At 66.2% G+C, this 12,138-nt stretch overlaps 2 protein-coding genes across 2 annotated transcripts; one reads left to right on the top strand and one right to left on the bottom strand.

Annotated features, from left to right (window-relative positions):
- Positions 1-1,541: 1,541 nt before the first annotated feature.
- On the top strand, positions 1,542-4,293 carry LOC307111103 (lipocalin 1-like; the record flags this gene model as incomplete). The annotated part of the gene is made up of 5 exons (XM_079790786.1): positions 1,542-1,676; positions 2,206-2,339; positions 2,986-3,182; positions 3,371-3,511; positions 4,148-4,293. The coding sequence occupies 5 exons, from the start codon at positions 1,542-1,544 to the stop codon at positions 4,291-4,293; spliced, it is 753 nt and encodes a 250-aa protein (XP_079646912.1).
- Positions 4,294-7,495: 3,202 nt separating this feature from the next.
- Positions 7,496-11,632, bottom strand: GLT6D1 (glycosyltransferase 6 domain containing 1; the record flags this gene model as incomplete). Its single annotated transcript, XM_079790785.1, has 4 exons — positions 7,496-8,165; positions 8,993-9,130; positions 10,631-10,675; positions 11,553-11,632. The coding sequence occupies 4 exons, from the start codon at positions 11,630-11,632 to the stop codon at positions 7,496-7,498; spliced, it is 933 nt and encodes a 310-aa protein (XP_079646911.1).
- Between the last annotated feature and the right edge of the window lie 506 nt (positions 11,633-12,138).

Here is a 12,138-nt window from a genome sequence, read left to right as displayed (position 1 = left end):
CCTCCTTCCGGTCAGAGGCCCCAGGAGGTGCTGAGGCCCCGAGGCTGCTGGGCGCTGCCCCCCCCCCCCCCCCCGCCCCGGACCAGGCCCCTCGGGTGCTGCCTGGACCCACTGCCCTGAGCCCCTCACAATAAAGAGACACATCGGAGCCCGTCTTCTGCGTCTTCCCTGGGCCGGTGGGGGTGGTGGGGGCGGGGGTGGGCGGCTCGGGCAGGAGGGCGGGAGGGCAGGGCCGGGCATCACAGGCCCCGACATTCGGGGTCAGCGCACAGCAGCCGCCTTCAGCTGCCAGCACTGGGCGGCCCGGCAGCTCTGGGGTTAGCGCCGGGACCCGCAACACGGCAGCTGCAGGAAGGGCACGGACCCTGCCGGTCACGCAGCCCAGACACCCAGCTGCTCGCGCCGAAACCTGCTCAGGTTACGGCCAATCAGGTCCTGCCTCCAGAACGGCAGCCGTGACCCCAAGGTCGTCTCCAGGAGCGCGTGGCATTGCTAGGAGGAGGCTTGGCACCAGCCTCCCTGTGTCTGCGAGGCGTCCGTGTCCTCTGCGGGGAAACAGGGCCGTCTGCAGGGAGGAGCTGCAGGAGGGGCGGGCGGACGGACGCTCGCTGGCTCCTCACAGACTTCCCAGCCTCCCACGCGGAGCGGGGGCGGCGGGGTGCGTCTCGGGTCGGGGCGGGGGCTTTCTCCCGAGGGGCCGCTCGGACGTGGATGACATCATGCGCGGCCACACACGTCACCAACTTAAAGCCAGCCTGCTCTCTCCGCTCAGGCATGTCAGGAGCCCCCCACCCCCACCCCGTGCCTGGCAGGGCCAGACCGATGGCTTCGCGGGCCTCCTACGCCCACGGGCCGGACGGTCCCACCCGGGTCTACAGCGACAGGAGCAGGGATTTTTAAATCAGAACCATTTACACGCACATGACAGTGCGTGTGCACATTTAACATGTATAATCACACGCCAGCATGCAAGGCACATGCACCTAAGGATGTCTGCTTGACATCGGGGTCACACAGAGCGAACGGGCACGCTTCAGGAGAAGATCAATGGCCAGTACTGGCGGACAGAGACCGCGTAAAGGCACTGAGCAGAGACGGGGACGGCTCCCGGTTCTGTCTGGTGGGGGCGGCGCCTGCTCCCCCTCTGCTCGGCCCGGGGTGCCAGGTCTAAGGCACGGCCGACGGGGCTGGTGCGAACCGGAGGCAGAGGCAGCGTCCCCGTGCGAACAGACAGTCACCCTGTTGTTCTAGCTTATACGTAACTCACTAGCGGGCGAGCAGGAGCGCAGGGTGCTGGCCGCTCGGGCAGAGGGGGTGCTGCCGGGAGGAGCCGGGGGAGGGAGCCCAGCCCGCGGGACCGGCAGACACGCCTCGTGCCCTCCTCCCGCCCCCACGGCTCCCAGGCACGTGCCACGCGGCCAAACCGCCCGGACGGCCCTCGCCCAGCCGATACCCGGCACGCCCTTCACACAGGCGGGCAGGGCACGACTCCGGGACCTTCAGGGCGTCCGGGCGGGACGGGCGGCAGGTGGAGGTCGGACATGAAGACGGGGCCCCGGCCGCCGGGCCGCTCTGCCCTCTGGGCCCCCGTGGTCCTGGCCCTCGGCCTGGGCCTGGCCGGCGCCCAGAGGACCCTGGAGGAGGTGCCCGTGCAGCCCGGCTTTGACGCCCAGAAGGTACCCGCTGACATGGGCCAGGACGTGGGCGCCAGTGTCTCGGGGGCCTCGCCAGGGCCAGGCAGGGCACGACGGAAGGGAGGCGGGCGAGGCCGCGGGCATGTCAGGCCCTGGCACCGCCTCCCTGGGTGCTCCTTGGGCAGCTGTCCCCTGGCTGAGGGGCCTTCTGTCCTGGCGACCCCCCCCCCCGCCGCCATCGCCCATCACTGGGCATGGATGGTGCGGGCAGGGCGGGCAGTGAGCGATTTCAGGACCCGGTGGCCGGTCCAGGGAAACTCTCCCCCTCCCGCGCTCGGCCAGGGCACATGACCAGCAGGGGCGGTGGGTGGACCGAGTACAGGAGGGGCTAAAGGAAGGGGGAGAGGAGGGGGGCAGTGAGGGAGGGGTTGAGGGCCAAGGTGGCCTGAGAGGGGAGGCTGACCACACCCCTGCTCCCACCTGGGGCCCACGGGCACCCACCAACTCCCCCACCCATCCCCCGGGACTGGAGGCTGCGGGACCCTCCCCCACCCTGCACCTGCACCGACAGGTGGCCGGGCGCTGGCTGACCCTCCGGCTGGCCTCCAGCCGGGCACACCTGGTCTCTCCCGCCGACCCCCTGAGGCTGGCTCTTCATTCCATCGAGCGGCGGGACGGGGACCTGGAGTTCCTCTTGTTCTGGACGTAAGCGTGGCCCCTGGGGGTCCTGAGGGCGGGGGTGCTTGGGGGGCCTCCCACGACGTCGGCATCGGCACAGAGCCGGGGCCGGAGCCGCTGCCCTGAGCCGGCTCAGTGTCCCTTAGGCTCCAAAGCTCCGAGGAAGGGCGGGCGGGAGAGACCACGCCAGCCGGTCTCTCGGCTCAGCCCGTCCTGCCCACCAGCTGGGTCCCGGGCGGGCTGGCCGGCAGCACTGGTTGGGTCCCCGTGGAAGAGCTGGTGACACGGGACCAGCGTGCTGACTCAGCGATACAGCAGCTGCGCCCGTGGCGTCAAAGACCGTGATGGCCACGTCCTTGCCGGAGCTCAGCCACGGATGCCACAGTCTGTGGGCACCCAGGCCACCCCACCATTAGAAACTGTAGACCCCGGGGTGGGGGCCACGGGTGGGGGCACGGGCGGGGCCTACAGTGTGCTCTGTGCCTGGAGCCCAGTGATGAGGACGCCCGTCCTGGGTCCCCACCCGAGACCTGAGGTCGGCCCGGGGACAGACAGGGTCCAACACCTCGGGGGGTCCGGCTCCTTCCCAGCCAGGAGCCCTGTGCTCACGGCAGCCTCCAGCCCCTCCCGCCCCCGGGGGCCCACCCTCCTGTCCCTGCTGGTGGCCCTATAGGGCCCCGGGGGGCCGAGAGCCTCCGGGGCCTCAGCGGGGGCAGTCTGAGCCGGCAGCACGTGGGGGCGGGGACCGGGACAGGGAAGGGACAGGCAGCCGCGGCAAGCTCTTCTCCTTCCCCAGGGGGGAGAGGCTGTGCAGAGGCGTCCGCGTCACCATCCACCCGACGGGGCTCCTGGGCCAGTACCACGGCGCCTGTGAGTCCGCCCGGCCGGGCCCCTCGCTGGGGGAGGGGACCCCGATGCCCGAGCCCAGCTGTGGGGGCAGGGCCGGGGCCAGAGGGAGCCAACCCTCGTCCTGCCCGTGTCCACCTGCGGACCGCGGGCAGGTCCGGGTGTGGGGTGGAGACAGGGCCCCCTGTCACCAGCTGGGTCTGTCCCCACAGTTGAGGGAGGCGCCCGCATGCACGTCCGCTTCGTCAGCACCGACTACCGCAGCCTCCTTCTCTATGTCCGCGTGGAGGACGGCGGGGATGGCGGGGACGGCGGGGATGCGGGCGAGGTCACCAGCCTGTGGGCGCTGCTGGGTAGGTGGTGTCTTCCCCCAACGCTGAACACCTCCCCCCCCATCTCCCCAAAACCTGTGTTTAGTGCCTGCTGCCTGGGCCGCTCAGCACGGCACCCTCGTGCCCCTTGGACGGGTGCCCTGGACCCCAAGGCCCATCTGTCCGCCCTCACACTCACACACCCACCGCATCTCCACCCCCTCCGTGTGCCTGCGGGGCGTGTCCTGGAGCTGGAGTCTCCGTGGGCCGACGGGAAAGCCTCCTGGGGGAGGGGGCACACTGTCCTGAGGAGTAGACGGAGGTGAGGGAGGGGCCCGGGCGCCTGAGACTGGGAGGGGGGTGGGCGCCACATCACCAGGGCCCCGCAGGCCGGGAGGGGTCAGCGGGGTGGGGGTGGGCACAGGGTCACAGGGAGCACCCTGTGTGCTGTGGGGACCCTCTGGCTGACTTCGCCTCAGGGGGTAGATTCTGGCTCCCAGGAGCGGGGAGCCCCCTCTGCCCCTGGAGCACAGCCCGTGTGGGCCGAGGGCCGTGCCCAGGGCGCCAACCTGGGCGGCGGGCATCAGCTCAGGCCTGGCCAGGAGCCGGGAGGAGGGGTCAAATCTGAGCATAGCTTCTGGGGTCTCGGCCCCTCACCACCATCCCCTCTGACCGCAGCCAGACGCTTGCCCGGGGACCCCCAGTGGCTGAGCAGGTACCTGGGGTACGTGAGGCAGTTCCGGCTGCAGGAGGCCCCCGTCTTCAACCTGCAGGGTAAGCGCTGCCCCAACTGCACCCAGGCCACCAGGCGGGGCTACGGTTAGGGCTAGGGCTAGGGTTAGGGTTAGGGTTAGGGTTAGGGTTAGGGCTAGGGTTAGGGTTAGGGTTAGGGCTAGGGCTAGGGTTAGGGTTAGGGTTAGGGCTAGGGTTAGGGTTAGGGTTAGGGTTAGGGCTAGGGTTAGGGTTACGGTTAGGGTTAGGGTTAGGGCTAGGGTTAGGGTTAGGGTTAAGGCTAGGGTTAGGGTTAGGGTTAGGGCTAGGGCTAGGGTTAGGGCTAGGGTTAGGGTTAGGGTTAGGGCTAGGTTTAGGGTTAGGGTTAGGGCTAGGGTTAGGGTTAGGGCTAGGGCTAGGGTTAGGGTTAGGGCTAGGGTTAAGGTTAGTGCTAGGGTTAGGGTTAGGGCTAGGGTTAGGGTTCTTATCATTGGGTGAAACTTATGGCGTAGGGGTGGAGTTTACAGTTATGGTTAGGGACGCTTTCCCATTATAAAAGGGGCATTTCCTTGGCAGAAGGTGAATTTCCGGAGGAGTAAACCCTTCTAACGTCCACCTGTTTGTTTCCCTCTGCAGCTCCGTGTCCTCCGCCTGAAACTTAGGTTCGTCCTCCCTACCCTGAGTCTTCCTGCCACCTTCCCCCATTTCTCAGGTGCCTTTCCACCCCTGTGCTGCCTGAGGCCCTTCCAGCCTGTGCCCGCCCCACCCTCTCTGTCCATTTCTGGCTTCTCCTTGGCTTTGGGTCACCAGGTCTTGCCAACCAATGGCTGAGGGGCCCACAGCCCCTGGCAGCCTGGCCCTGGATTGAGGTCACTCTGGGTGGTGAGGAGCGGCCAGTGGCCTGGACACATCGTTACAGTCCAGCGGACAGGGCCATGAGGACTTTCGTTGAGAAGGTGACCCTGTGTGGGGCCTGGCTGGCAGCCCTCTGACCTGCCTCCTCCTGGGTCTGCTCTGGGACAGTCCCCGCCCAGGTTAGAGGCGCCATGAATGAGCGAGGAACATGGGCCCTGGAACCTGCACGCAGGCGAGCTGAGCCAGGTCACCGCCCTCTCTGAACGTCAGGGGCCCTAGGAGGGCGGTGCTTGGAGGTGGGTGCCCATCTCTGCCTGGCCGAGCCGGGGGTCACCCACCGGCCAGGCATTCTCTTAGGAAACTGGGTCGGCTCGGGGCCTCCATCCTTACATCTGGAAATGCCGGCAGACAGGACTGACCTGCTCCTGCCCCGGCGACGCCCTCAGTGGGCAGGCCTCCTGCAGGCCAACCATGGCCTCCGCGTAACCAGAACCATGAGGAAAAGACACGGACACGTTTCCTCACGGCACAGGCCCGCGGAGCGCCCGCGAGCCGCGGACTTGCACGGAGACGTTTTAATTCCTGGCTCGGCCACGGGAAAGGTGACGTGAATGCACAGACCTGTGAGCTCCTGCCTGGTCTCCACGTGGAAATGTTTAAATGCTGGATCCGTGTTCCAACCGGAAGTTCCCCAAACTGCAGGCCCGATCGGGAGCCCCGTGAAGGAGTGAAGGGCTTGACGTGTTTCCGAGAGGAGTCGCGCCCTCGGGTCTGTGTGGGCGGTTGGCAGGCGCGCGCAGCGCAGAACTGTGGGCCGGGCGGCACCGTGGGCCGGGCAGCACCGTGGGCCGGGTGCAGAGGGCCGCCAGGCACAGAGCCCAGGCGCCGAGCACCGGGCAAAGCCACAGGCCCTTGCCCGGCCACTCCCTTAGCATCGGCCCCGGAGGTGACCCTAGGCCTCAGCTCCAGACGCCGAGCAGCAGCCAACCCGGCGGAGGCGGCCCCGCTGCCTGGGACCCGCTGCGATGACGGAGCCCCGGCCCTGGCACGGCCCAGCAGTGAGACCTCGGCCCGAGGGGCCGCTGGGGAAGCTGAGGACTGCCCAGGTGGTCCCCCGGGTGAGGCTCCCGCACTGTCCTCACCCCTGGCTCCGATGTCGGGGTGATCGACGTGCCCCGGACCACCTGCGTGTCTTCCCGCCGCGACGGAATGCTTACGTACGAGTCAGTCCCGGCCGCCGGGCCAAGCACCACGGCTTCGACCACAGGGTTCGCGCGCCCCGGCCTGGAGGCGGGACATCCGGATCCAGGAGTGGGCGGGGCTGGTCCTCCGAGGCCTTGCCCTGGGCATGTGGCCGTCGCCTCCCTGTGTCCTCACAGGCGCCCCCCTCTGTGCCTATCTGTGCCCCCATCCCCTCTCTTGTGAGGTCACCCTTCCTACTGGACCAGGGCCACCCTCGTGACCACGTTTTACCGCGGTCACCTCTGTACGTGACCTGTTGAGCATCGACCTAGGAACCAGGAGGTCACGGTTCGATTCCCGGTCAGGGCACATGTCTAGGTTGCAGGCTCGATCCCCAGTAGGGGGCGTGCAGGAGGCAGCTGATCAAGGATTCTCTCTCATCATTGATGTTTCTCTCTCTCTCTCTCTCTCCCTTCCTTTCTAAAATCAATAAAAATATTGCCTCCTGCACGCCCCCTAGTCCCTCCCTTCCGGTCTGCTCAGTGCTTAGAGTGTCGGCCCTCGGACTGAAGGGTCCCGGGTTCGTTTCTGCATGTACCTCCGTCGTAGGCACCATCCCTGGCCCCTCCCTGTTGGGGTGCATGCAGGAGGCAACCAATCGACGTGTCTCTCTCACATCAATGTCTCTCTCTCCCCCTCCTCCCTCCCTTCCACTCTCACTAAAACTCAACGGGGAAAAAAAAAAAAATCCTTGGGTGAGGATCAACAACAAAACATAAATAAAATGCCTGTAGCTTTAAGAAAACGAACCCAGGATCAAGAAAGGAAGGACATGTTGGCAGAAAGTCCGCCTGTCCGGTCACACGGCAAACCGAGTGACTGAGGGTTAGCAGCAAATAGCCCCGAATGGAGAACCACGTGGCCATGGGCCCCAGGAGTGGCTCGGGGGTTCATCCCCCCTTCACACCTCACCTTTCCCCTTTGTGTAGACACAATGGAGTCTTCCTCCATGAAAAAATGTTTATTTTTTAAAAAATTGTTTATTTTCTGCCTCCAAAATTATCGGCGGGCTCCCTGCCGTATACAGAACATTGCAGCGTATTAAACATTCAATCAGCATCTTAGTCTTTATCCGGCTTTGGCCAACCTGGGGGTCCGTCATCGCGAGGAGGAAGGCTCCTGCCGGCGGGGTGCGCATCTCCGTCCGGGCCAGGCGGCCGGCGGTGTCTGTGCCGGGAGCCCCGGCGGCCGGCCGAGCGAGGTGGGTGGGGGCTGGGGTCACGGGTCCCGCTTGGCCAGCTGCAGCACCTTGACCAGCTGCACCTGCAGGGGCGGGTGGAAGTTGGCGTCCCAGTTGTACTCGGGCGACAGCAGCGTGGTGGGCTTGTGCAGGAAGAAGTACTTGTTCAGGTGGCTCTCGAACGTGCTGTTGAGCCCCCGCTGGGCGTCCTGGAGCGCGCCGCCCAGGTACGCCCGCACCAGGTCCAGCACCCGCGCGGGCGTGCCGCCCAGCACGGCGCCATCGTAGAAGAAGTCGCCCTCGCCGAAGGGGATGCAGGCGGCGGAGCGGGGCCTCCGCTCGTAGGGGAAGTGGCGCCGGTCCCTGAAGTACCACCAGGCGTGCAGCTGGGCCACGGCCGCGCCCAGCGCCTCGGCCCCCACGGCGCTCTGGAAGACGCGGTCCACGCTCATGCTGAACAGGAAGTCCACCTCGCCCCGGATGTCGCTGAGGATGGACTCGCCCAGGTTCTTCATGCGGGACAGGCTGCGGTCCGGCCACCAGCAGTCGGGCCGGAGGGCCAGGACCCGGACGGAGCGCAGGGGCAGGGGCGGCAGGTCCGGCAGCTGGTACGGGTCCTCCACCTGGACGTAGGTGACCACGCGGTGGCCGGGCATGAAGTGCTTGTTGGCCGATTGTAAGAAGGGCTCCAGGTACTGGTCGGCGGCCCTGCAATCGGGGTCACCGGTGGGAGGGACGGGGGGATAAGGGGGGTGGGGCGGGGGGGCCCTTTCAGGGCCGGGGTGGGGGACAGCGTCTGAGAGCCGTGGGCCGGGCGAGAAAAGCCTGCAGACTCTGGAGAGAGAGAACTAGTGCTGAATGGGTGTCAGTGCAAAGTTCACGACCCAGCCCTGGCCAGTGCGCTCAGTGGTTAGAGCGTCGGCCCCGTACCAAAGGGTCTCGGGTTCGAATTCTGCTCAAGGGCATGCACCCGGGTTGCAGGTTTGATCCCTGGCATCCGTCGGGGCACGTGCAGGAGACAACCAGTCGATGTGTGTCTCTCACATCAATGTTTCTGTCTCTCTCTCCCCACTCTCTCCCTCCCTTCCATTCTCTCTAAAAATCAATGGAGCCCGGCCGGCGTGGCTCAGGGGTGGAGCGTTGACCTGTGAACCAGGAGGTCAGGGTTCGATTCCCGGTCCAGGGCACAGGCCCGGGTTTCAGGCTCGATCCCCAGTGGGGGGCGTGCAGGAGGCAGCCGATCCATGACTCTCTCTCATCCTTGATGTCTCTCTCTCTCTCTCTCCCTCTCCCTTCCTCTCCGAAATCAATAAAAATATATTTTCTAAAAATAAATAAAATGAATGAAGATCAACGGGAAAAAACTGGGTGAAGATTCACAACAGGAAAGGCAGTGACCCGGCCGGGACGGGGCGATGGCCGGGGCCCCCAGAGCCCAGTTGCAGGACGACCAGCAGCTCTTCGAAGGCAGAAGGGCCCGGGGGTGCCCGTCCGACCTCGGGAACAGGGCAAAGGGCAGAGGCGCGCGGCCCTACCTGCCGGCGGCGAAGACCACCAGCCCCACCGTGAGGTTCTGCCTCCGGTAGTGCCGCTCCAGCACCCGCCGGTCGAAGGTGCCCTCCCAGATGACGGGCGCCAGCCAGTCTGTGGTCGTCACCACGTCGGGACGCTTCCTGTGGGCAGACGAGAGGCAGCTGCAGCGGGCGGGCCAGCGCAGACCGAGGCTGCGGGTAGAGCAGCTGACGCCCGCCGCGCCCGTGCCCTGCCGGGTGCCGAGCGGAGGGGCGTGGAGTCACTGGTCCGGACCTGCCGTGCCTGCTGCCCTGGGCACCACCGCCATCCCTGGTCGGCATGTGGGGAAACTGAGGCACGGGTGGGTCGAAGGGCTGCCTGGAGTTGGTGTGTGCGCCTCGGGTGGGAGACCCGGCCGGTCCGAGCCTCCATCACCCCCACCCCCACCCCCACCCCCACCCCCACCCCACCCCACCCCCACCCCACCCGCCTATGGAGCCGCCTCTGAGCTCTGGCTTTCTCGTGGGTGCAGGACGTCCCCGGGTCGTCGCCTGAAGCCAGCGCTGGGGACACAGGCACCCCCTCCTGTGCCCCATCCCCCCTTTTCCTACAGGCTCTGGGGTGCTTTTTAAATCCTCACCGAGGATATTTTCCCACTGATTTTTAGAGAGAGCAGAAGAGAGGGGGAGAGAGAGAGAGAGAGAGAGAGAGAGAGAGAGAGAGAAACATCGATCTGAGAGACTCATGATTGGTTGCCTCCCGCACACGCTCCAAGTGGGGCCGGGGATCGACCCTGCAGCCGAGGTGCGTGGCCTTGACCAGAATCGAACCCGGTACCCTTTAGTCCGCAGGCCGGCGCTCTAGACGGGGCCACACCGGCCGGGGCGGGGCGCCTTTCTACCCTCCCCCTCACGCTCTGCGTCCATCCCTGCAATCAGCAGAAATGGGGATCGCTCCAGAAAGGGAGCCGTTGGGCTCGCTCCCACGCACAGGGTCCCGCAGGGACGGGGCGAGCGCGGCGCAGGCCCCATCCTGAGCTCTACCAGGGACATCGACGGCGTGCATCGCACCGAGCCCACCCCTCGTGATGAAAACGAGGAACTCTCAGAAACACGCCAATGGCGGGGTCCCCCCCCCCATAAAGAACGTCTGCCACACCCGCAGCCATCGTCCCGCTCGACGGCGAGAGACCACGGCTTTCTCCCCGCACGGGCGAGGCAGGGTGCGTGCTCACCAGCCCTCACTCGGCAGAAGTGCGCCAGCCACGGCCAGAAGGCAAGGAAGGGAATAAGCCCGGCCGGCGAGGCTCAGGGGCTGAGCATCGACCTAGGAACCAGGAGGTCAGGGTTCGGTTCCCGGTCAGGGCACACGCCGGGCTGCGGGCTCGATCCCCAGTGTGGGGCGTGCAGGAGGCAGCCGATCCATGACTCTCTCCTCATGGATGTTTCTCTCTCTCTCCCTCTCCCTTCCTTCCTGAGATCAATGAAAAGTATTAAAAAAAAGGAAAAGGGACAACGGGCATTCGATCAGAAAGGAAAACACGACAGGCCCCCCGTCTGCAGGGGGCCTGGTGTCCACCCAGAAATCCTCGGACGGGGAGGCGACCCCCTCCCCACACTGAGCCGCCCCGTGCAGGTGCGCAGACGCCCGCCCGTTCCTACCTGGGGTCGAACCAGTCCGAGAGCCGGAGCTCCGCCCCCCGGTTCCTGGGCAGAGGGAGATGCGTTAGCTGTCATCACGGGGTCGGCAAACGCTTGCCCAGCCCCTGGCCTGGCGGCTGCTGGCGCTGGGTGGACAGCTGTGCGGGTCCAGCCCAGTGCCCGCCCCGGGGACGCCGGCCCGGGGGAGCCCAGTGGTCCCCGAGGGAGGTGCTGGCGGGGACGGGGCTTCTGGGAGAGAGCCCCCCGGCCCGGAGGGAGCAGGTGGTCAGGGACGGGTTAGGGTGAGCGGGTGATGGCCAGGGCGGAGGGCGAGGGGGGCGCGTGTTGGGGAGGATTAACCCCCCGCCCGACAGCCGTTAGCGTGTGTGTGTCCGGACCACGTGCAGGTGCGGCTCCCTCTTCGTCACCCAGGACTGCCTGTATGTGCGTCCACGTGAAGGCGGAGGGTGACTGTGCCTTTAAGGTAATTCTGTGACCTTCACGCTCCGTAGGCCACTCCCTCCCTCACCCTGGGGCGTTTCGTAAAGACGAGAACTAGGTCTGAGCGGCGTCCATCCGTCCTGACGTTATCAGAAGTGTCCAGCCCAGCCGGCCGGCGGGGCTCAGGGGTTGAGCGTCCACCTCTGAACCAGGAGGTCACGGCTGGGTTCCCGGTCAGGCCACACGTGCTGTTCGCTCCCGGCTCCTCTCCGAGGCCCGGCTCTCAGCCCAAATCGCATCCCCACGCGCCCAGCTGCTTCCAATCCAGGCCCACGCCGCCTGTGGTCAGCGGGCTCCACACAAAACCACAGCCACTGTGCTCCCGAGCCTGCAGACCAGGCCCCCGCCCTCGGGCCTCGAGCCGCGACGCCCTCCGTCCCCACTGTTGCCTGGGGCTGCGCCCCCTGCAGGCGTGCAATGCTGCCTCTCGTGTCCCGTTTACCTGAGGTGGCGCCCTGCCCACAGGAGCGAGAGGACCAGGGAGACCAGCAGCAGGAGTTTCCTCTTGGAGTCCCTTCTCATCTGGGGGAGCGGAGCGGAGACAGGGCGGGAGGTACACCGTCGGCCCGACCAGGCCACCCAGACGCTCAGCCCGGGGCAGACCCGGCCTGCAGCCTCCTCTGGGGACTGAGCGCCCGCCACACCCCTGCTGCTCACAACGCCCAGCTCACTGCATAGGACAGGTGCAGTGGCCCGGCCGGCGTGGTCCGGGGTTTAGCCTCGACCCATGAACCAGGAGGTCATAGTTCGATTCCGGTCAGGGCACACGCCCGGGTTGCAGGCTCCATCCCCAGTGAGGGCCGTGCAGGAGGCAGCCGATCCATGATTCTCTCTCATCACTGATGTTTCTCTCTCTCTCCCTCTCCCTTCCTCTCTGAAATCAATCCATCAATGTCCTATGTTATCAAAGGCTAATATGCCAATCGACCCAATCGGAACAACCGGTTGCTATGACATGCACTGACCACCAGGGGCAGACGCTCAACGCAGGAGCCGGTGGTCAGTGGCCCCCAGATGAATTCACCTGC

Source organism: Cnephaeus nilssonii (genome assembly GCF_951640355.1).
Source record: "Cnephaeus nilssonii genome assembly, chromosome: 14".
Taxonomy (NCBI): Eukaryota; Metazoa; Chordata; class Mammalia; order Chiroptera; family Vespertilionidae; genus Cnephaeus; species Cnephaeus nilssonii.
Note: the sequence above shows the minus strand (reverse complement) of the source record. Positions and strands in the feature narration are given on the sequence as shown.